General features: G+C 44.6%; 1 protein-coding gene across 1 annotated transcript in view; it reads left to right on the top strand.

The window, feature by feature from the left end:
• The first annotated feature begins 1,877 nt into the window (after window positions 1–1,877).
• The window catches only part of tlcd2 (TLC domain containing 2), a 59,911-nt gene continuing 36,432 nt past the window's right edge, over window positions 1,878–25,356 (top strand). The window contains exons 1-3 of the mRNA XM_078224927.1: window positions 1,878–2,673; window positions 3,707–3,789; window positions 21,539–21,621. Of these exons, the coding sequence (XP_078081053.1) occupies window positions 2,495–2,673; window positions 3,707–3,789; window positions 21,539–21,621 (345 nt within the window). The 5' untranslated portion in view covers window positions 1,878–2,494. The remainder of the gene's footprint in view (window positions 2,674–3,706; window positions 3,790–21,538; window positions 21,622–25,356) is intronic.

Here is a 25,356-nt window from a genome sequence, read left to right as displayed (position 1 = left end):
TGCTACAGCCTACAGAGTCCATAGACCATTTCATCAGCAGATATCGAGAAACGGGTATGCACTGTGATTTTGCCAGAACTAGCAGATAGGATTGTTAAATTGATGATCACATTCACTCCATGGAAGCATTCCAGCAAATCTGGTAGACAAACTCAAAATCTATAACATCAAAGACTACTCAAGGATGGACATAAGCGCAAAGCGATCCTCGAAGGTCGATGAAGCCTGCAGGTCTTAAGTTAAACCCCAATTGGTAATGCACTAACTAGAACACCAAAATCAAGCAAGACATGTGGAATGCGTGGCCTTCCACCAAGGAAATGCCCAGCTTTCCAGCAATTCTGCAAGGCATGCGGCAGAAAGGGCCATTTGGCAGTGCACCAGAGCAAAGGCTGATGCGACTACAAAGATCCATGTGCTGATCCAAACAGACCATTCACAATGGATACCTTCAAACAATAAGAATGACCATCCAGTATCATGTCAGAAACATGCTCATGACACTTGCACTTAACGTGTTGCTCTCAGGTGCAAAATTACAATGCATAGATCTTGCTGTCTACATTTGAGAATTAGGAATTTCATCATGTGAATCATTTGTTCAGCAAGGCCATTACATATAGGGTAATGAGGAGAAGTTGTAGTGTGATTGATATTCCACTTCCCACACATACCCTGAAATGGCTTAGCAATGAATTGCAGACCACTACCTGTGATGATCTCTCCAGGCACACCAAATCGTCATTCGATCAAACCTCCGGGAATCCATCCAGCTGGATTTTGTTTCCCACAATAACAGTGCTTTAAAATTCAGAAGGATGCAGAAAGATGTAGAGTGCAGCTACTGAATGAGCTGCAGCATGAAATAGGTTTCATGGATGTACAGTATGGAGGTTGTGTGGGAGCCCTGATGGTCTGAGTGGTGCCGCACGAATCATTAGATCCTTGGGAGGTCAGTCCAAACTCTAGCTATAAAAAGTCTATAAAATAATGAGGGGCACAGATCAGCTAGATAGTCAATATTTTTTTCCAAAGGTAGGGGAGTCTAGAACTAGAGGGCATAGGTTTAAGGTGAGAGGAGAGAGATACAAAAGTGTCCAGAGGGGCACTTTTTTCACACAGAGGGTGGTGAGTGTCTGGAACAAGCTGCCAGAGATAGTAGTAGAGGCGGGTACAATTTTGTCTTTTAAAAAGAATTTAGATAGTTACATGGGTATAGAGGGATATGGGCCAAATGCGGGCAATTAGGATTAGCTTAGGGGTTTTTAAAAAAAGGATGGCGTGGACAAGTTGGGCCGAAGGGCCTGTTTCCATGCTGTAAACCTCTATGACTCTAGCCTATGCTATGCAGCCAGGAATGCAGCCAGTGCAGTATCATGTGTCTTCCATGCCATACTTCTGCATATTCTTCAGCCAATGTTTCAAAATCTAAAAACTGTAAAATTAGGTGCATTGACCCGAACAGGCACCCGACTGTGGCGACTAGGGGGAATTTCACAGTAACTTCATTGCTGTGTTAATGTAAGCCTTACTTGTGACTAATAAATAAACTTTAGCAACAAAAACAGAGTGGTGAAAGGGTCATCTGGACTCGAAATGTTGGCTCTATTCTCTCTCCACAGATGTTGTCAGACCTGCTGAGATTTTCCAACATTTTCTGTTTCTGTTTCAGATTCCAGTATCCGCAGTGTGTAAAAATTAGCAGCTCGGGATGGGCAACCCGAAGAATTTACTAACTGGCTGCTGTCACCAGATGTCAGTGTAACACACCATAAAGAGAGCAACAGTTGGCTGCTGGGGAAGCGTGCGTTAAATTCATAGATGGCGGCGAATTGGGAGCCTGGGGACACAGCGGGCGACTAATTATTTGAGGCGAACCCCCATCGCCAGGGGCAGGATTTAGCTCCGGGGGTGTGGAGACCAACTGGGGTGCAAAGAGTTTAGAAAAATACAACGATTTTAAAAATGGGAGAAGGAGTCAGACCTGAAGCACTGATTGTGGGAGGGGAAGTGGATTGACAACCCTTCCCTGTCATGGGGATAGTTTTCTCTGCTACAGAGGATGTACAATGTCAACATAATTGATATTTAGTAGCCAACAAAAGTGGAGCAGAAGGCACGTTGGTGACAAGTTTGTTTCGACTTTGTTTAGTCGTTGCTGTTGTGAGAGGCGCAGCCCCATGGGGTGGGGAATAATAAATAAATAGTCATCTTTCACTCACAGCGCTCCCATTGCCAGCCAGAGTGGCTGCATTCCGCCAGAGTGCGCGAGCGCCGCTCCACCGCCAGGGCTCTCAAGGTTGCCTCTAATCTAAGTTACATAAAAACCCTTACACAACTCCCTCCTTCTGAAACCCCGGGAGAAAGCACTTGCAAACACTTCGGCGCTGGATGCAACTTCAAGTCAGACCAACCACAAGGAAAATTCCGGAGAATTTGCCTGCCCCATTCTTGTCCTCGGGGCAGCTTTGGCGCCTTGCTGTGGGTGCCCCAAATGGAGTGCAATCCCGGGGTCTTCATCGTCGGGCTCTCTTTTGGGGGCTTCAAGCTCATCAACCGGGGTCTGGAGTATCTCCCAGCCCCGGAATCTGCCCTGAGAAACACCTGGAAATGGAGAAACATCTGTACCTCCATGGTGCACAGTGTGATGACGGGCATCTGGGCTGTCCTGTGGTGAGTGTCAAATTTAAATATCCGATTTTTCTTAAAACACCACCAGGCTTTTTCGCCATTCCTTTCTTGTCTCTTTTGGATTTTACGGGGTTTGATGGGTGACTTGAGTTTGTTTGGGAAACCGGTTTTTACACTGAAATCATCTTTCATCAAAAACACAGCATTGCAATTTTCAGTCAGCTAAGAAAGCTGATCTTTTATCCACACTCTATCTGTAACTGCAACACTATATGCTGCACCCTCCTTTCTTTCGACCCCTATGTACTCTATGAACGAAGTGGAAATGGTCGCGAGTTTCAATTTTCTGGGTATCTGGATCACCAACAACCTATCCTGGTCTCTCCATGCTATAGTTAAGAAAGCCCACCAATGCCTCTACTTTGTCAGGAGGCTAAGGCAATTTGGCATGTCCACTACAACTCTCACTAACTTTCACAGATGCACCAGAGAAAGCATTCTTTCTGTTTGTATCACAGCTTGATATGTCTCCTGCTCTGCCCAAGTCCGCAAGAAACTACAAAGGGTCGTGAATAAAGTCCAGTCCATCACGCAAACCATCCTCCCATCCATTGACTCCGTCTACACTTCCCGCTGCCTCGGAAAAGCAGTTAGCATAATCAAGGACCCCACACACCCCAGACATTCTCTCTTCCACCTTCTTCCATTGGGAAAAATATACAAAAGTCTGAGGTTGCGTACCAACCAACTTAAGAACAGCTCCTTCCCTGCTGCCATCAGACTTTTGAATGGACCTACCTTATATTAAGTTGATCTTTCTCTACCTTCTAGCCATGACAGTAACACTACATTCTGCACCCTCTCCTTTCCTTCTCTATGTACGGTATGCTTTGTCTGTGCAGCACGCAAGAAACAATACTTTTCAGTACATACTAATATATGTGACAATAAATCAAATCAATAATCAATATTTTTCACTGTATCCCAATACATGCGACAAGAATAGATCAAATCAAAACTTTTTGGCTGAATGAGTCTGCCAATGAGCATTCTAACTCATTTTTCTACTTTCCAGTTTTTATATGCACCCGCAGATGGCTGAGGACTTGATTGATACTCATTCTCCCTCATCACATGGCCTCGTATCATTTTCCATAGGTAAGTCTGTAAATACGTGGGGGCTGGAGAGTTAGCAACTACGGCAAAGTTTCCTCTTGTCAGTTTAACAATGTAATCCAAATGTTTATACAGTGCAAGATTGTCATCAAATTATACCAGTATTCATCTTTGTACCTCACTGACACAATAACTGGGAGGGGGCAAGTGGATTTTACTGTGTGGTTTCATTATTAGCTAATAAGATAAAATGTTGATTTTTCTCTAAGTAAAGCTCTAGGTTCTCGGTTGGGATTTTCAGAATTGCCCTGGTACCAGTTCCTCAGAATGGTCTGTTCAGTTTAAATAAAGTTACAAAAGTTCCCAGAATGTCGCTAAGATTGATCACCCATGTCACCTACCAAGTCATGAGTGTTTGTATCTGAATGACTGCCTTATTGCATACCCACACCCACTGCTGGAATTTCCCGTGTATTTGCATCCAGAGACACATATTGCAATCTGGGTGCAAATCAGTCCTGCCACTAAAAGATTGCTGGGTCTCCAGTTGGATAGTCGGAGATTAGACATATCCCCCAAGATGTGCCAAGGGATGCCTTGGAAGCCCCAATGTGGGAATTTCCTGGGAAGTTTAAACTTCTGATTGGCAATTGCCCGCCCCTTCTGACCATCTGAAAAAGTAATGTTACAGCTGTTCATACCAGCAGGATTTTCTCATCCCACTGCAGTGACTGGAGATTTGGCTGTGTGCCAAATACTGTGAACTCCCTGCAGAGGGAGTGTGGTATGAACGGCCAGTAAGATCGTGCCAAAAGCAACTTTGTGTCAGAAACGTAGGACTGTTCCGACTTGTTTACCTGGATAGTTACCCAGAAAATGTTGGACAGAGCAATCCAAATCTGACTCCTGCATGACTATACAACTGATATCCCAACTCCTCCTCCAACACAACCCCCATGCCTCAATCTCCTCCCAAAACAAAGGAGATTGTCATCGACTTCAGGAAGCGTAAAGAACAACATGTCCTAGTCTACATCAACGGGGACAAAGTAGAAAGGGTCGAGAGCTTCAAGTTTTTAGGTGTCCAGATCCAACAACCTGTCCTGGTCCCCCCCATGCCGACACTATGGTTAAGGAAGCCCACCAACGCCTCTACTTTCTCAGAAGACTAAGGAAATTTGGCATGTCAGCTACGACTCTCAGCAACTTTTACAGATGCACCATAGAGAGCATTCTTTCTGGTTGTATCACAGCTTGGTATGGCTCCTGCTCTGCCCAAGACCGCAAGGAACTACAAAAGGTTGTGAATGTAGCCCAATCCATCACGCAAACCAACCTCTCATCCTTTGACTCTGTCTACATTTCCCACTGCCTCGGCAAAGCAGCCAGCATAATTAAGGACCCCACGCACCCCGGACATTCTCTATCCAGGTAAACAAGTCGGAACAGTCCTTCGGGAAAAAGATACAAAAGTCTGAGGTCACGAACCAACTGACTCGAACAGCTTCTTCCCTGCTGCTGTTTGAATGGACTTACTTTGCATTAAGTTGATCTTTCTCAACACCTTAGCTATGACTGTAACACTACATTCTGCACTCTCTCGTTTCCTTCTCTATGAACTGTATGTTTTGTCTGTATCACACACAAGAAACAATACTTTTCACTGTATGTTAATACATGTGACAATAAATCAAATCAATCTGACTAGCCCCCACCAATCAACTTCCCTCGATGCCATAACTCCCCCCAACATCACCGCCCTATGCAGCTGCCACCCCATTCCTTCACCAACCCTATCCCCTTACCCACCCTGCCCCTTTATCCACTTACCTTACCCACCCTACTCCCTTCCCCATCCTGCCCCTTTACCCAGTTATCTTACCCAGCCTGTCCCCTTATCTTACCCATCCCACCCCCTTAACCACTTACCTCTCTCTGTAGCATTTCAAAGAAGCTTTGGGACTTTTAAATTCTTTACTTATCAGAACACAAAGGTAGTGTCTTCTCCCAACAAACCAACACTACGAAGAAGCAGTTCCATTTCAGGTAAGCTCCGCATTTCTGAAGAAGCCGGAATTGGATGTCCCATCCAGAAATGCAGAGCTCCGGCATGGCACAGAAAAGTAGGAGCGGAGGAGCAATCCAATGGTGATTGCTGCTCCTTAGAAGATTCGGGCCCAAGTATTTGGTGTGAGTTATGTAAACAAGTGCAATACATCCAGATCTCCAAGATCTATTAGAGTTATCTTTCAAATACTTCACTTGAATGTCCATAATATTGACTCTAATCCCAAGTTAGCACCTTTAGACCAAATGGGCCAAATTTCTTTTGGGAGTCAGTACCACTGAGGGTCGCAGGCCTCCTAATTGGCTGCCTCTGAGCTTGTCATTCTATTCTGGGTGAGGCCTCAATGCTGCAGGTTTAATCAGAGACCCTGCAGCTTAGAGCCTCAGCAGCCCCATTGGGAAGGTGGACACAGATGACCCCGCTCAGAGGATGTGAGGGCCCCTTACAATGGAGACACTCACAGAGCCTGGAAAATTAATAATTTAAGAAAGGGGAAGTGGTAGGCTCCTTGGGGTGAATGTGAAGCCTCCCTGCTTCGATTGTGGCCTGGAGGCATCCTTTGATGCCTGCATCCCCTTCTTTGGCAGATGGCTACCCCACCACCAGCAAAATGCTGCCGAGCATGAAAAATCACCCCTAATTGGGTCCTTAGTTACTTCAATTGGCTGCACACCTGAGTTGAGATACAAGGGTAGAAATTGGATATTATTGCTTCTCTTTTACAAGCAAAGCAAGAACAATTTCAGAAACCAACCCCATGTACCCCAAGGACACCTGGAAAACATTCAATGTGAAATTGGGCCAAGCTCTTTTTCAGGCAAACCAGATTCCTTACATGTATACGTGAGCTACCTAAAGCCAGTTTTATGTGCCTTCCAGAAAAATTGGTCTGCGTTGAAGAGGGGAAATGTTGGCCTGCTCCAGTCAGAAATACCTGAAAACATAATGTCAGGTTTTGGATGTAAGCTGATGGCACCAGGTTCTACCTCACCAGCACTACCGCCTCTGATAACAACACCCCCACCCACTGCTTCTGATTTATCATGCTGCTTGTCCAATATTTATTATTGCATGAGCAAAGATTTTCTTCAATTAAGTATTGGGAAGATCAAACCTGTTATCTTCAGCCCCCATCAGTAATTCCATCCCTCTCCTGACCACTGTCTGAAGCTGAACCAAACTGTTTATAAACTTGGTATCATATTTGACCTCAGATGAGATAGGATCACATATTCTCTCCATTACCAAGACCACCTACCTCCACCTCTATAATATCTCAGGGCTCTACCCCACTTCATTTGCTGTGAAACTCTCCATTCATATCCTTCTTACCTCTGAACCTGACCATCCATTTTTGTTCTGTCTGCTCCCTCCCCCACCTTGTACCCTTCGTGAAGCTGAACTAATCTAAGCTTCTGCTGCCCATATCCTAACTGACACCAAGTCCTGTTCACATATCAATACCATGCTAACTGACCTACATTGCCTCTGGCACTGACAATAATTAAATTTTCAAAATTCTCATCCTTGTTTTCAAATTCCTTTGTGCCCTCAACCCTCCTCTGTAACCCCCTCCACCCCTGCAACCCTCAGCTTTCTGCACTCCACCAATTTTGGCCTTTGATGCATGCCTGGTTTTCATCACTCCTCCATTGGTGGCCATGCTTTCAGCTACCTAGACACTAATCGCTATTATTCCATCCCTATGCCTCTCTAACTTTCTAACTCTTTCTCCTTTAAGATCCTCCTTAAAACCAACCTCTCTGACCACTTATTTTGATGTCAAATTACGGTCACAATGCACTTCAGATGTACTGCGTTAAGGTCATTAGATAAATATAAGTTATTATAATGTAGGGAACACTGCAAACAATTGTGCACAGCAAGGCTTAACAGAAAGAATGAAATTAATGACTAAATAGCTTGCCTTTGCAATATTCGTTGAGGGATAATTATTAAGCAGGATACTCTTACTCTTCCTTCAACTGAGTTGGCAGACAGGGTGTCGATTTAGTATCTAACCCAAAAGCAGAGCATTCATGGATATTCAGAGAAAATAGATTCAGATTTTGTTTTATTCATTCATAGGACATGGGCGCCAGCATTTATTGCCCAATGCTAGTTGCCCGAGGGCAGTTGAGAGTCACCCACATGTAGGCCAGATCAGGTAAAGATGGCAGATTTCCTTCCCTAAAGGACATTAGTGAACCAGATGTTTTTTTTCCCAACAATCGACAATGTTTTTATGGTCATCAGTAGATTCTTAATTCCAGTTTTTTTCATTGAATACAAATTCCACCATCTACCGTGGCAGGACTCAAACCTAGGTCTCCAGCACATTACCTTGGGTCTCTGGGTTAACAGTCTTGTGATTATACCACTAGCCCACCTCCCCAAATCTACACGGTCTGTTTGAAGCTACGCGGTCTGTTTAGTTATGAAGGGTATGCCCTTCATCTACTGCCCATGGTAGCATGGCTTCTACTCAGAACTGCTCTTTGTGGCTGAAGTCAGTGAAAGATAGAGTACATGCCTCCTTATGGATACATTTAGCAACAATTGAGGTACAATAAACTATAGGGTTATGGGCCGCAAGCTGGAAAGTGGGATTAGAATGCATAGTTCTTTTTGACTGACAGACTGGCCTCCTGCTGTGCTATAAATCATTATGTTTCTAACAATAGGTCTGACTCCGCATACAATGTTTAGGGAATACATTCTAACCAGCTTGGTCTTGCATAATAATGTAAGACAGGCAGCATCAATCAGCCGCCGGTTTTGCAATATTTTCATTTCCACGTCAATGGAATAATTGAATGGCAGTTAGGTTATTACTCAAACACATTGGGCACACATTCATCTTTGACATTAGCCAATGTGTTTTCAAGTGGTAGTCACACTGCTGCACTCCACCCCATTTTTCTTCTATGATTCTGCATCAATTAGAATAAATGGGCAGGAAATACTGGAAAGTCAACTCTCAGTCATCCGATTGTGCTCTCCAGTGGGTGAAGCTCACGCTGGGAGTATTCATTCAGAAAATCGGTGCTGCAGTGTTGATAGGATATCACAGAACCTGAGGATCTAGTTAAAGGAACTAAAAATGTTGTACACCGTTATCCCAATGATAGAATCCAGGTAAAGGAGTCAATAGCAGCATCATCTCATGTTTATAAAGCCGTGGTAACATAGCAACACAGCTCGAGGTATTTTGTTGATGTTTAATCGGACAAAGATCAGATGCAAGACCAATGCAAGGAAGCGGACTGACCCGCTGGTACACAAGCTGGGTATTAAGGAAGAGAGAGAGGTGGAGAAGGGAGGGTTTTAGGGAAGGTATTTCCATGCATTGGGCCTAGTCAGCTGATGGTGCAGCCATAAATAGCGGGATGAAAGAAGCTGGGGCTACACAAGAGCTCGGAGTTGGAGGAGCAAAGAATTTTCTTGTCCCTTTGAAGGAATAAAGAATAAGTATGGGGACAAGAAAGCACGATAATTGGAGAGCATTAATTTTAGTGAAACAGGATGTTGAGATCTTGAAACTTTCCAATCAAAATGTTTACATGCAGTGGAAACTTAATAAATTATTGCCGGATAAAAATCTTGTGATTAATTTTGAAATTTCCAAGTATTGAGTAACTGGCAGCTGTTCATGATCTCTTTAAAACTGTGTTAATCTCCACTTTGTGTGACCACATGGCAGTCGGAGAAAAGGGGCAGGAAATAGTTTGAAACTTCTTCATGTTGAACATTTCAGGAAATTAAGCCTATATCATAAAGAATCACATTTCTATTATTAGAATTTCACTGGAAAGGTACTCTTTACAAAAATTCCTTAGTATGGAATTGGCAAATTGAGCTTGGCCACACACTCCAATAATTGCCTGAAGCTTGTGTTGTTATGGGCAGAGGAGAGATGATGGGGATGGCTCCCCCTTTCCCTATCTCTCAACTGATGAAAGACATATGTATTTTCAAGTGTTTTAACCCCACTGAGTGCTGTAACTGATAAGAACAGACACAGGCACACGCACCCTGTAAGTCTGTAGTTTCTGTAGTTCCTTTGTTCCATTGACAATAGAATCTGAAGGTTCGGGAAGACAAATTCACTGTGGTTTATTGATTGCAGGAGCAGATTCATCATGTACCACTCCAGTTGAGATACAATCCAAGTCCTTTAGTGAAACCCTGGTTTGGTCCCTCAAATAGAGGAGTCAAGGCCAACCCAAAAATGTGATGTGGAGTTGCCAGCGTTGGACTGGGGTAGGCACAGTAAGTAGTCTCACAACACCAGGTTAAAGTCCAAGAGGTTTATTTGGTAACATGAGCTTTCTGAGTGCCGCTCCTTCATCAGGTGAGTCAATGTAAACCCGAGTTTGACTCCCCTAATGAAGGAGCTGTGCTCCGAAAGCTCGTGCTATCAAATAAACCTGTTGGAATTTAACCTGGTGTTGTGAGACTACTTACTGTGCCAACACAAAAATGTGTCCTATTAAATTTGATTTGATTTATTATTGTAACATGTGTACCAACATACAGTGAAAAGTATTGTTTCTTGCGCACTATACAGACAAAGCATACCGTTCATAGAGAGGGAAATGAGAGAGTGCAGAAAGTGGTGTTACAGTCATGGCTAGGGTGTAGAGAGAGATCAACTTAATGCAAGGTAAGTCCATTCAAAAGTCTGACAGCAGCAGGGAAGAAGCTTGAGTCGGTTGGTACGTGACGTCAGACTTTTGTAAATATTCTTAATAAAAACATTGGGGGCAACCTTGAGCCCGCATTTGCATCCATGCGAATGCCAATGGGCGCTCAAGATCTCGAAGTCACAGATCTCGCCGGTGAGATCGTGATCGCAGATCTTACTCTGCCCTCACCGGTGACGTTGTGCTTTACATGAATTTAAATAGATTTTAATATAATTAACCCGCCTCCTCGCCATATATAGACCCTCGGGTTTACAACTGGTTCACCCAGAAGTGAACCTGTTGTGGGGTTCTCCCCAGGAGCACAAAGGTGAGTGTAGCCATTGGGGGAGAAGGACATAGCCAGGCAGTGGCCTGGCAATGCCACTTGGTACTGCCACTTGGCACAGGTTGGCATCATGCTCATGCCAACCTGGCAGTGCTAACCTGGCAGTACCAACCTGTAACAAGGAGAGGGCCCCAGACGAACCTCATGAGGGAGGTGGGGGAATTCATATAGATTTGGTTGTGGGCCAGGAGCAGATGGAGGAGTAGGGGATGCTGGCAATGGCCGTTTTCAGGGAGTTGGGGGTGGGGGGGGGAGGAAGGGCCAATGATCAGGGGTGAGGGGCTGATGATCGGGAGAAGGGACTGATGTTACGGGGAAGGGGGGCAGGGGCTGATGACTGGGGCAGGAGAAGAAGGGACTCATAATCGGTGGGAAAGGGGAAGGGGCCGATGATCGGGGACAGGGACGGGGTGGGGGGAGAGAATGCCGACTCCGATCGGTAGAGGGAAGCCCCTGAGACCTCCGTGGTGGGCTGGGTGGAAAGTTTATTCCTGTTGTGATCAGGGTGCCCTTTAAACATGACGACCCGATCTCAGTGCAGCTGCCCCCCTCCCCTCCCCCACGCATGACAGAGTGAAACACACCCCCTTGATTCTTTTAGTCAGAGTATTGTAAGATCGGGAGATAAAAGCAGAGTGTTTCTCTGGAGGAAAGCTTTCCGGTTTTCTCTCTGGAAACAGCACTCTGCCATTTTTGGTAAGACACCACCACTCCCAGTTTCTGCTATGTGACCAGTATGTTTCTTCACAAATCACTTCTAACAGCTATTGTCAAATAGAACAGTACAGCACAGAACAGGCCCTTCGGCCCACGATGTTGTGCCGAGCTTTATCTGAAACCAAGATCAAGCTATCCCACTCCCTATCATCCTGGTGTGCTCCATGTGCCTATCCAATAACCGCTTAAATGTTTCTAAAGTGTCTGACTCCACTATCACTGCAGGCAGTCCATTCCACACCCCAACCACTCTCTGCGTAAAGAACCTACCTCTGATATCCGTCCTGTATCTCCCACCACGAACCCTATAGTTATGCCCCCTTGTAATAGCTCCATCCACCCGAGGAAATAGTCTTTGAACGTTCACTCTATCTATCCCCTTCATCATTTTATACACCTCTATTAAGTCTCCCCTCAGCCTCCTCCGCTCCAGAGAGAACAGCCCTAGCTCCCTCAACCTTTCCTCATATGACCTACCCTCCAAACCAGGCAGCATCCTGGTAAATCTCCTCTGCACTCTTTCCAGCGCTTCCACATCCTTCTTATAGTGAGGTGACCAGAACTGCACACAATATTCCAAATGTGGTCTCACCAAGGTCCTGTACAGTTGCAGCATAACCCCACGGCTCTTAAACTCCAACCCCCTGTTAATAAAAGCTAACACTCTATAGGCCTTCTTCACAGCTCTATCCACTTGACTGGCAACCTTTAGAGATCTGTGGATATGGACCCCAAGATCTCTCTGTTCCTCCACAGTCTTCAGAACCCTACCTTTGACCCTGTAATCCACTTTTAAATTTGTCCTACCAAAATGAATCACCTCACATTTATCAGGGTTAAACTCCATTTGCCATTTTTCAGCCCAGCTTTGCATCCTATCTATGTCTCAAATAATCAAGATCAAGGGGGCGATTCTCCCATCGTGACCCGCAACTTATCTGGCAGGTTGGGTTGGGAGATGCACGTCGCTGGCCTTGTTCCGGGATTTGCACATGCACCAGGAACGCATGAGCATCTCCCAGAGCCGGAGAACAGTCAGAGGCCAGACAATGCTGGAAACCAGCGGGAAGAAAAGTAAGTCATTTGAATCTTCTTTTAATATAGTTTAAATATGTTTTCAATGTCATTATCGGGAACTTGCCAGTCCCAATTGAATCTCCCATCCTGCCAGGGGTACTTCATTCCGGTGGGGTTTAGAGTAGCTCCTATGTTCGGGGAACAATCGGGAGATTCTGCCGGAATGAAGGGGGGCAATCGGGACCCCCCAGGGGGTCAGGCGGGGGGGGGGGGGGGATGGCGCCTCCTGGGCATGGGCACCCTGGCACTGCCCAAGTGGCAAAGTGCCCATGCCCAGGGGGCACCTTGGCACTGCCCACCAGGCATCAAGCAGTCCCAAGGGGGGTGGGGACTACTGTGGGCAGGGCTTAGGGGTGATCAGTGGGGGTGGGGGGTCCCGCTGCCACTCTGCATGGTGATCGATCTGGGATGGAGGGGCGGACCAGGGGGTGGTCTGCCATGGTGAGGGAGGGGTGGGCTGGATATCGGGGCGCTCTGGGGCGTGGCGGGGTCAGGGCTGGCCTGGGAATTGTCATGGGGGCTGCGATCGGGCCGTGGGGAGGGGGGGGGCGGGTGTGCGGGCAGCACTGGGTTTTCCCGGGCTGGCCAGCGATCGAGCTGGCTAGCAAATGGGGAATTTGACAGATTGGAGCCACTGCGCATGCGCATAGTTCCAGAGCTGTCAGACTCCGGCGTGAATAGGCCCTTGGGTTTTTAATGAGATTCACGATTGTGACCTCTGCAGTGCACAAAGTGGAGAGATTTGAGTGTGAAGTTGAACTGAGAAAACAGTCGTGATTGATCCCACCAATTCAGCACCTTTGGGAGAATCGCCCCCCCAAGTTTCACCCATTCAGAAATTTTTCACACCCACTCCCTGAATTTTAATTTTGAAACCAAGAGGTCTGCATGCTGTATTGTGAAAAAGTAATTATTTGGAGACATTTAACATTTTAATTATTTGGAGGAAGGCAGCCATTAATGACAGGGAAGTACTGTTGCAATTTGATGACTTTTCAAAGATGTGTTCCGAAAGTTGGTTTGTACTTCAATGACTTGCCCAGAACTGAAAGTTAGCTCAGGGGTCTTTTGTAATTCTATGTATATTGACAGGAAAGAAACGGTTACCTGACCCTCTCGGCTCCATTTTGCTTTGAAGTGTCCATTCTCCCTTTTCTAAAAAAGTGTCCATTTGGAATTTATACTCCGTAAGCCCATATTGCGTAAGCATGGCATTGTGCAAGCAATCATTTAAATGAATAAGGCCAATTTTTATTTAATTTGTTTCTGTGTGCCTCGTATTGGTAATAATATCGTCATTCTGTCCCTGAAGTATCTATGAGCAAGAGTTTCTTTTTGAACTGTTAAAATCTTTGAATGGGTGTTTGCATAGTGAAATAGAAAAGAACCTTCAGTACTCATGCATAGAATACAATGTTCACCTCCCCATTTAATTTGCCATAACCTCAGATTTTAAATGGCTTTATTGTCACAGGACCGTACTTGTAAATCACCTTCTACCTTCCTCTACTTCCTACATAGTTATCCCTTGGCATGCAACTTTCTCACAGATTTTTACTAAAGTCATTGTTCATCTAGATATTGGGATGCTGCAAGACCTTTTTTTGGTTTACCTGTTTTTTGAACATGTCCCTGTCTTTGCCATATCAAGTTAGATGCAGTAAACTATGTATGTTGCAGTATCTACTTTAGTTGCTCTCAATGTAACCAGCATGTCTCTAATCAACACAGAGGAAATCACAGTTTCTGAACTAACGTTAACAATAAATAGATTTGAGTTCACAAATAATTTTCATAAAATCATAGAGTGCCCTTCGGCCCATCGAGTTTGCTCTGACAGGCGAGAAACACCTGAACCCATCTCACCAGCACTTGGCCCTTAGCCTTGAATGTTACAACATGCGATGTGATCATCCAGGTACTTTTTAAAGGATGTGAGGCAACCTGCCTCTGTCACCCTCCCAGGCAGCGCATTCTAGATCATCATCACCCTCTGAGTAAAAAAAGCTTTTCCTCACATCCCCCCCAAACCTCCTGCTCCTCACCTTGAACCTATGTCCCCTTGTGACTGACTCTTCAACTGAGTGGAACAGCTGCTCCTTATCCACTCTGTCCATGTCCCTCATAATCTTGTACACCTTGATCAGGTCGCCCCTCAGTCTTCTCTGATCCAACAAAAACAAGCCAACCCAACCTCTTTTCATAACTTAAATGTGCCATCTCAGACAGCATCCTGATGAACCTCCTCTGCACCCCCTCCAGTGCAATCACATCCTTCCTATAATGTGGCAACCAGAATTGCACACAGTACTCTAGCTGTAACTTCACCAAAGTTCTATACAACTCCAACATGACTTCCCTGCTTTTGTAACCTATACCTCAATTGATAAAGACAAGTGTCCCGACTGCCTTTTTCACCACCCTACTAACATGTCCTTCCGCCTTCAGAGATCTGTGGACACACACGCCAAGGTCCTTTTGTTCCACAGAACTTCCTAGTGTTCTGCCATTCATTGAATCCTTCCTTGTCAAATTACTCCTTCCAAAGTGTACCATCTCACACTTTTCAGGGTTAAATTCCATCTGCCACTTGTCTATCCATTTGACCAATCCGTCTATATCTTCTTGTAGCCCAAGACACTCATTGCCCAGAGATGGGAGTACAATCACATAGTCAGTCTGTCTCAATATTACTTCATAGTTTACAAAAAGCCAAAGATTAATTATTAGTCAACAAATGCGGGAAATTTAGTGACAAACCAAGTTAAATCGATATTGTGAAGAAAGAGATTTCATAGAAATCATAGGAATCCTACAGTGCAGAAGGAGGCCATTCGGCCCATCGAGGCTGCACTGACAACAATCCCACCCAGCTCCTATCCCCACAACCCCACACATTTACCCTGCTAATCCCTCTAACCTACCCGTCCCGGGACACTATGGGCAATTTAGCATGGCCAATCTATCTAACCCGCACATCTTTGGACTGTGGGAGGAAACCAGAGCAGCTGGAGGAAACCCGCAAAGACACGGGGAGAACGTGCAAACTCCACAGGCAGTGACCCAAGCCGGGAATCGGCTTTTTTCATCAAAACTAAAAGAGCGAGATTTCATGGCCTCGCTCGGGCGAGACCGCAAATTCTGGCCCAGGATCAACGGAGTTCAACGGACCCACAGCCGCTTTGAATCTGGGTGGGTGAAGTAGTAGAGTTTCGGCCATAGAATATCTGCTTCTCTGTAGTAGGTCTTTCTTATTTTACAACGCAATTGTTCGACTTCAGAGATTTATTTTATGCATTGTCACCCTTATGATGGAAGAAACTGAAGCCAAATCCTGCACATTGAGCAACACTGTGCTTACTCGCCAACATTGGCTCATTGTCCTTAAAACCTCACATTAAAATAAAGGAAAATTCAAAGGTGTTTTAAAAGTACCCTAAGGGGTAACAGAAATACTTGCAGGAAGATATCAATAGACTGGTGAGGTCGACAGAAAAATAATGAATGGAATTCAATCCAGAAAAGTGTGTGGTAATGCACGTGGCGAAGACAAACAAATACATAATAAATAGAATACTTGGAACAGTAGAGGAATTGAGGGGCATTGGTTCATGTCCACAAACCCCCGAAGGAAGTAGGACAGGTAAGATGAAGTGATTAACATATATGGAATATTTTATTAGCCAAAACAAGGAATACAAGAGAAGGAAGCTTGCGCTAGAACTATATGAAACATTTAGACAACAGAGTACCGCGTACAGTTGTGATCATGGCAATGGGCGGCACAGTGGTTAGCATTGCTGCCTCACGGCGCCAGGGACCCAGGTTCCATCCTTGGGTGACTGTGTGAAATTTGCACGTTCTCTCCATGCCTGCGTGGGTTTCCTCCAAGTGCTCCTGTTTCTTCGCCGAGTCCAAAGATGTGCAGGTTAGGTGGATTAGCCATGGCAAAGTGCCCCTTAGTGTCTCAAGATGTGTAAATTGGATTAGCAGGATAAATGCATGGGGTTACGGGGTGAGGGTGGGGGGGGGGGGGGATGGGCATGGGTAAGATGTTCTGTCAGACAGTCAGTGCAGACTCAGTGGGCCGAATGGTCTCCTTCTGCACTGTAGGCATTCTATGATTCTGTGATTACAGAATGGATGTGGTCGCACTCGAGCGGTTGAGATGATTTACAAGGATGTTGCCAGGATTGTAGATTTTAGCAATGAGGAATGATTGAATAGGCTGGGGCTGTTTTCATTGGAGGCTGAGGGGAGATTGAATTGAAGTACATAAAATTATATGGGGTCTTGATGTGGATGGAAAGGACCTATTTCCCTTGGCAGTGAGGTCAGTGAAGTAATTGGTAGAATGATTAGGGATCAGTTGAGGCTAAATTGTTTCATCCAGATTATAGTAGGGTACTGGAACTGCCTGAAAGGGTGCTAGAGACTGAAAACTTCATCACTTTTGGAATGTACTTGGATACACTTAAAGTGCCAGAACTTACAAGGCTGTAGACCGGCTGGCAAGGGACTGGGCCAGATTGATATTTTTTGGCCTGCAGTGACACAATAGGCTTCTTGCTTTGGTGCAAATTTCTATGAACCACCTTTTTTGCTCTGCATTGGTGGCCAAGCCTTCAGCCATCTGGATCCCTCCCTCCCCAAATCACACCGCCCCTCCACCTCCATCCTTTGAGATGCTACTTAAAACCTACCTCTTTGACAAAGTTTGTCCCTCTTAATACCTCTGCCTTTGACTTGATGTCCACTTTTGAATTAAAATGCTTCTATGAAGGACTGTGGGATATTTCCTTTTTTTACCTTTTTCAGGCAGTGAAAGATGTAGATTGTTGGCCTTCCCCGAATAGTTAACATGTGCCCTTTTAACATTTGGGATGGAATTTTCCAAATAAGTGTCAGGTTCTGACTGAAAACTGGCATTTTTCTCTCCAGAAACACAGCTAGGCTTTCTCACCAAATCTTCCGACACTCTTGTCAAAAAAAATTGGGGACGCACAGTTTGCACTGTCACCCTGGCGCGGCGAGGCCTGATAGAGCCAGCAAGGCCAGCTCCACAGAGCACCCCAATCTGCGAAAATAATAGACTCCCGTCTCCTGCGTAAAGCTGTTTAGTTATATTTAAGTTTATGAAAATCAAGTTCACGCCCCTTCTGGGCGTAAACCTGATTACAGGGATGATCTCAAACCATGATTTTGCTGACTCAAATCATGTTATGGCCCTCTCGTGAGATTTAGTGATCATAATAGAATTTACACCTGCGGTGAATGGGCCCACTAAATCCTGCCCTTGGTGTCAAAACACATTAAATCTAGACGTCTGAGTCAATGATTTGTACTTGTTTTTCCATCCAAATGAGTAGAAAAGCTGCTACTTTATCTTCTGTGAAGTTGTTTCATTAACAGGTGAAACATCATGGGTGGCACCGTGGTTAGCACTCCTGCCTCACAGCGCCAGGTTCGATTCCGGCCTCGGGTCACTGCGTGGAGATTGCATGTTCTCCCCATGTCTGCTTGGGTTTCCTCCGGGTGCTCCGATTTCCCCCCACATTCCAAAGATGTGGGGGTTAGGTTGATTGGCCATGATAAATTGCCCCTTAGTGTCAGGGGGACTAGGAGGGTAAGTATGTGGAGTTATGGGGATAGGACTATTGTGGGATTGTTGTCGGTGCAGGCTCAATGGGCCAAATGGCCTCCTTCTGCACTGTAGATTCTATGACTGTGGCTATGATCAGAGCTAAAAGTGTGGCCACCAACCTGATTGTCTTCCCCTCCATACTTTAATGTTGATGGTGTAGCAAGAGATGTGAACAGAGGTGAGCAGCAAGACATCAGCATGGCTATACAAATACCAGGTGGTCTTTCCAAATTCTTATATTCACCTTTTCTGAGCATTGTATAAGGCTTAATCGCTTTTCATTTTTTTAGTGGGCTTGGGTGACGCTGGGACAGCTAGCACTTATTGCCCATTCTTAATTTCCTTTGAAAAGATGGTGGTGACCCACCTTCAACCACTCCAGTCCATCTGGCATATGTACAACCAGGTAAGGGAGTTCCAAGATATAATTCAGCAACAGTGAAGGAACAGCAATATAATTCCAAGTCAGGATGGTGTGTGGCTTGGAGGAGAACTCGCAGATGGTGGTGTTCCCATGTATCCATTGCCCTTGTCCTTCTAGGGGGTAAAGGATGTGGGTTTGGAAGATGCTGTTGAAGGAGGCTCAGTGAGTTGCTGCTTGTATCTTGTATATAGCCACACTGCTGCCACTGCGTATTGGTGGAGGGAGTGAACATTTAAGTTGGTGGATGTGGTGGTGATCAAGTGGGCTGCTCTGTCCTGGATGGTGCCGAGCTTCTTGAGTGTTGTTGGAGCCACACGTATCCAGTCAAGTTGAGAGCATTTGATCACACATCTGATTTGCCCCTTGTAGATGACAGAGGCTTTGGGGAATCGAGGAGTGAGATACACTCTGCAGATTTCCCAGCCCTGACCTGCTCTTGTAGCTGCAGTATTTCCATGGCTAGTCCAGTTCAGTTTCTGGCTATTGGGATTTCATTGAATGCCAAAGGGAGATAGTTAAATTCTCTCCTGTTGGAGAAGGTCACTGCCTGGCAATTGTGTGGCACCTGCCACTAATCAGCCCAAACCTGAATGCTTTCCATGTCTTGCTGCATATAGGCATGGATTGTTTCGGGTCTGAGGAATTGTGAATGATACTGAACATTATGCAATCATCGACCTTATGATGGAAGTAAGGTCATTGATGAAGCAGGAGATCACTGGGTTCAGGACACAATCCTGAGGAATTCCTGCAGTCTTATCCTGGGACTGAGATGATTGACCTCCAACAACCACAACCACCTTCCTTTGTGCTAGGTATGTCTCCAACTAGTTGAGGGTTTTCCCCTGATTCCAGTTGACTTAAATTTTACCAGAGCTCTTCTTTAATGCCACGCTTGGTCAAATGATGCCTTGAAATCAAGGGCACTCTGATCTTGCCTCTTGAATTCACTGCTTTTGTCTATATTTCAGCCAACATTTTAATGAAGTCAGGAGCATAGTGGCCCTGACAAAACCCAAATTGAGCATCAGCGAGGAGGTTATTGCTGTCTCATTTGCACTGTTGATGACACCTTCCATCACTCTGCTGATGATTGAGAGAAGGCTAATGATGTGATAATTGGCCAGATTGAATTTGTCCTATTTTGTGGACAGGACATACCTGGGCAATTTTCCACATTGCTGGATAAATGCCAGAGTTGTAGTTGTACCGGAACAGCTTTTCTAGGAAGTGGTCAGTTCTGGAGCACAGGTCTTCAGCACAATTGCCAGAATATTGTTAGGATCCATTGCCTTTGCAGCATTCATTCCCTTCAGTCATTTCTTCACCTTATGTGCAGTGAATCGAAGTGATTGAAGATTGGCATGTGTGGGCACCTCAGGAAGCGGCTGAGATGGATCATCCAATTTGTCACTTCTGGCTGAAGGTGTTTGTTTAAAAATTTCAGTTTTTCATTGCTCTGTCCAAAGGCACTTGAAGCCAATCAGTTAAAGAAACTAGCAACATTGGATCCTATCCAATATAGCTGGCTAAAACTTTCAACAGCAGAAGGTGGGTTGGAATTTTGGATGCCATTGAAACTTGTAATGCTTAAAACTTCTGTATGTGGATCACTACAAAATTGTTCCCAGATGTTTCAGTTGAAACTCTCTGGATTATTTAACTCTTTCAGGACTATTTTTTTCAATTGTTTATTTTATATTACATACTTATGCAAAGTAATAACTTGGAAAAAATTGAAGGCTGCAGGTTAATGAGTTGGCTGCTGTACAGTGTAAAGAAAGTAGAAGTGGAACCGAACTGGATTTGCTGTTTCACTGTGCAGAATTGGAGCTTCTGGCATAGTGGCACAGTGGTTAGCACTGCTGCCTCACAGCGCCAGGGACCCGGGTTCGATTCCCGGCTTGGGTCACTGTCTGTGCAGTCTGCACGTTCTCCCTGTGTCTGTGTGGGTTTCCTCCAGGTGCTCCGGTTTTCCCCTACAGTCTGAAAGATGTGCTGGTTAGCTACATTGGCCATGCTAAATTTGTGTACCCGAAAGCGTGCCAGAGTGTGGCGACTAGGGGATTTTCACACTTGTAACTTCATCGCAGTGTTAATGTAAGCCTACTTGTGACATAAATGAATCAACTTTAAAACTTTAAACCATTTTGGTCTTGATAATGTCTACGGCTGAGACTGTTGACTCCACCTTCAAAAGGCAGTGGGCATGATTCCATCTTACTTTTAAAAAAAGGTTTTTGGCTAATTATTGACAATGTGTTGATTCAGCAGCTCCAACATGAACTGACCTGTTGTGGTTTTTCTCAACTTTTTCTCAAACAGTCCTTGCTTACTCCATGACTCAGGATAGTCTGTAAGCTGTCAATATGTGAATGTTGCTCTGTCCTTCCTTTGAAATAAATCATTTGCCTCCGTTCCCTTTTTCCCAAACTAAGGTCTGACTGGTAAACATCCATTCTTACCTGGCCATGCCCCAAATCACCCAGGGCTTCAATGGCCTCCGATCCCACAGGTGTGGCCATTGCGCATGGTCTCTGCTACTGCAGAGCAGTGGTGATTCTCGCTGGCGTGAATTTCCTTTCCCTGAATTTTTAGGTTCGCATTTGTTTTGCTGAAAACCACAGGCGTGTTGTTGGGGAGATTTGAGGAAATTGCAGTGCAGCACCTAATCGGGGATTGTTTGGTGAGATCAGATATCTGAAATTTTCAATTCTTCAAGTATTAATGTTCCTTTTTCAATGAGAAAATTCACTTTGTGCCAAGGCAAGCAATGGCCTAAAGAGTTGATCCTTTAAAAAGAAGTATTTTTATTTCTGTCTTGCAGGTTATTTCATCCATGATTTTACAGACATGCTGTGGAACCAAAAACTTCAGAATTCCTGGGAACTGCTTTTCCACCATGCTGTGGTAAGTCGTTTCTTAACTGCTGTGTAGCTGTGTTCGACAAGCCTTAGATCTTGTTCACAACCCAGTCTGCTTCACCCACAACCACTTTTCTCACTGCAACATGAGTGATATTATCCACCCCGAAGTAACTCATGATCCAGATCAATAGCCACCTTTACATCCATGTTGTATTTACTAATAGCCAGCTGTTTTCTTATAGTGTCTTATCCTAAGGACCTCTGTATAATAGAGCTAATTATTCCAAATTTCCTGCAAATTGCTGCTTGAGTAGCTGTTCTTTGAGTGTGGGATGACTGTTTAATATGTATGTATGCAGACATATTAAACCGAAGGCAGGAATGAGAAACCAAGAAATGCTCTGTGATGCAGAAGTCATTGAAATTATAGTTAAGGGTAGAATATCTGAGCTCTTGGAGACATTTGAGCTGATTACAGGGAGACATTGTGGATTTTTAAAGGATCGGATGAATCTAGTCAAATTTATTGAGGAAACAGTTAAAGTAGTAGGCAGGAAATGTCTAGGAATGTAATATGTTTGGAGTTCCAGAGGGTACTCAGTGTGGCTCTACATTAGAGACTGTTAGCTAAAATTGAAGGTCATGGCATTGAGGGCATATTATTGACCTGGTTAGGAGATTGGTTAGGGAATAGAAGAAAGTAGGAATAATGAGTATGTACTCTTAATTAGTAGGAAGTGATTGGTGGTGTCTCAGAAGGGTCTGTTACAGGGTCTCAATAATTCATCATTATTATGAGTGCCATGTATCCAAGTTTGCCAATGACACAAAGATTGCAAGCAATATAGACTGGAACATAAAGTTTCAAGAAGATATAGATTAAATGGGATGAAAGTATGACTTGTGGATTTCAGCAGTTGAGGGTGAGGTCAATTGTTTGGATGAAAAAAGTAGACTGAGCTTTGTCTAAATAGTGAAAATCCAGTGGGTTTAAAGGAATTTAGGGGAAACACGTACGCAAAATATCAAAGAGGCTAATCGAATGTTATACGTTATAGCTTGAGGACTAGAATATAAATTATTGAAGTTTTCCTCCAATTCGAAACTTAGTTTTCCTCAAAGCACATCTAGGGTGGGATTTTCCGGCTGTGCTCGCCCCAATGCTGGAAAGTCCCACCTGAGGTCAACGGATCTTTGCATGGTCCTTGTCCCAGCCGCTATGATTCCCGTGGCGGGAGGAACAGGAAAAATCCACCCTATTGTAGAGTAAAATGTGCTGCAGTTTAGCAAGGATATATTGGCCTCGGAAGAAGTGCAGCATTGAATCAATGGATTGTTACTATAATTTCCTGAGCTCCAGTATGAGGAAAGATGACATAAATCAAGCTTTTATTCTTTTGAATATAAAAATTTAAGAGGTGATTTGATTGAGTTTTTTTTTTAAACCTGTGAACAGAATTTACACAGTATATAGAAGTAAGTTATTTTCTGCTGGCTGGGGAGTCTAGGACAAGGAGAAAAGTTGGGAAACATTTCTTAATGTGAATCTCCCATGGATCTCCCTCCCATACATAGCAGTCAATGCAGTTAATGCTAGCTCCATTAATAATTTTAATTGAAATCAGTAGATTTTTGCTGGACAAGTGTTTAAAAGGATGTGGAATTAGGGAAGGTGGATGGGGTTAAGATAAAGATCGACCATGAACTCATTGGATCACAGAACAGACTCAAGAGGCTGAAGGGTCTCATCCTACGCGTATGTATGTTTTCAACACCATGCTGTAATTTGCACATATCAATGCCCAGTTCCGAAGAGTCATTTTGGACTCAATGTTGGGCTGGATTTTCTGGTCCTTCCTGCTGGCACGATCTTCAGGTCCCACCAAAGGTGACACCTGAGCAGATTCCCTGGTGGTAGGATAGGTAAGCCATGCAAAACATCATGCGGGACCAGTAGAACCTGCCAGCGGCCAATGGCAAGCCACCTCTACCACTGGCAAACACACCGCAGCGTTGGGGGCAAAAAATCCCCACTGTTAATTCTGTTTCGCTCCCCACAGATGACACAGTAACTAAGAGGAGCTAAAGGTTGTGGGTAAGCATAGTGGATGGTAGGGGCTAATCTGGGTCGGAGTTAGAGGGAGGGCTGAATTTAGAAGAGATGTGCATGTACTTGGATTTTGGAACTCTTAATAGAATTGAAGTGTTGAAAGTATTTCATTGGCTAGCCACACTCTCTCTCAATTGCTCATTTTTAATTACTAATTTCAGAAGAGTAGAGGGTTGGAAAATATGGCAGCACTTGTTCAAGGTGGAGACTGGAGGTTTAGAAGTGCACCAGAGTTGGTGAACATAGGAAGAGGAGTCATCCATTCAGCCCCTGGAACGTGTTCCATCATTACTAAATAATGGCTGATCTGTACCTCAGATCTATTTACCTGCCCGTTCTATATCCCTTGATAACCTTGCCAAAAAGAAAATTTTAATTGACCTAGCATTCTCAACATTTTCAAGGTGAGTTCCAGATTTCCATCATTCCCTTTTTTTGTGAAAAATGCTTCCAGATTTCATTTTCAAAGACTCTCAGGAGACCATGAGCACAGAGCCATTGGATGGGAGCTGGGTTAGGGAAGGAGGAGATGGAGACCAGAAGCTAAGTGAGATGCCCAAGAGTAACAAGGATGCTATTTTATGGGGAAACCGAGCATGGAAGTGAAAACATTGGGAATTAATTTTATTCTTTCACAGGATCTGGGCATCGCTGGCTTAACCAGATTTATTCCTCAACCCTAATTGTCCTTGAGGAGGTAATGATGAGCTGCCTTCTTGAACTGCTGCATTCCATGTGGTGCAGGTACATCCACAGTGCTGTTAGGAAGGGAGTTCCAGGATTTTGACCCAGTGACAGTAAAGCAATGGTTTGATTAGTAAGTTTGCGGATGACACAAGGGTTGGTAGATTTGCAGATAGTGATGAGGACCATCAGAGGATACAGCAGGACATAGATCGGTTGGAGACTTGGGCGGAGAGATGGTAGATGGAGTTTAATCCGGACAAATGTGAGGTAATGCATTTTGGAAGATCTAATAGAAGTCTACAAGATTATGAGGGGCATGGACAGAGTGCATAGTCAGAAGCTTTTTTCCAGGGTGAAAGAGTCAATTACTAGGGGGCATAGGTTTAAGGTGCGAGGGGCAAGGTTTAAAGGAGATGTACGAGGCAAGTTTTTTACATAGAGGGTGGTGGGTGCCTGGAACTCGCTGGCGGGGGAGGTAGTGGAAGCAGATACGACAGTGACTTTTAAGGGGCGTCTTGACAAATACATGAATAGGATGGGAATAGAAGGGGTCCATCTTTAGTTCAGTCGGGCAGCATGGTCGGTGCAGGCTTGGAGGGCCGAAGAACCTGTTCCTATGCTGTAGTTTGCTTTGTTCTTTGCTCAATGGTGAAATCGTTCCACATCAGGATACAGTGTCTCTTAAAGAGGAACTATCAGATGCTGGTGTTGCAGCTTATAATCACGCTGCCGGACCTTGAGGATAGCGCAGCTGGCCATTGAGAGTGGCTGTTTAGGTCAATGTTTAACATTTGAGCACGGTTAACTATTTGAGTCAGTCAACATCACAGAAAAAATTCAACAGGTCAACCCGTCTCCTTTTTTATGTGTGGACTGATTCTCATTGCCACTGAGTTAACACATGTAGCTTTACAAAATATTTGAAAAAATATTCGGTTGTTTTTACTTCAGAGTGCTTGCAAATTTTTAAAAATCTCAAAT

The sequence above is a fragment of the Mustelus asterias genome, chromosome 12 (assembly GCF_964213995.1).
Source record: "Mustelus asterias chromosome 12, sMusAst1.hap1.1, whole genome shotgun sequence".
Lineage (NCBI taxonomy): Eukaryota > Metazoa > Chordata > Chondrichthyes > Carcharhiniformes > Triakidae > Mustelus > Mustelus asterias.
This window is presented reverse-complemented; position numbering and strand designations above follow the sequence as displayed.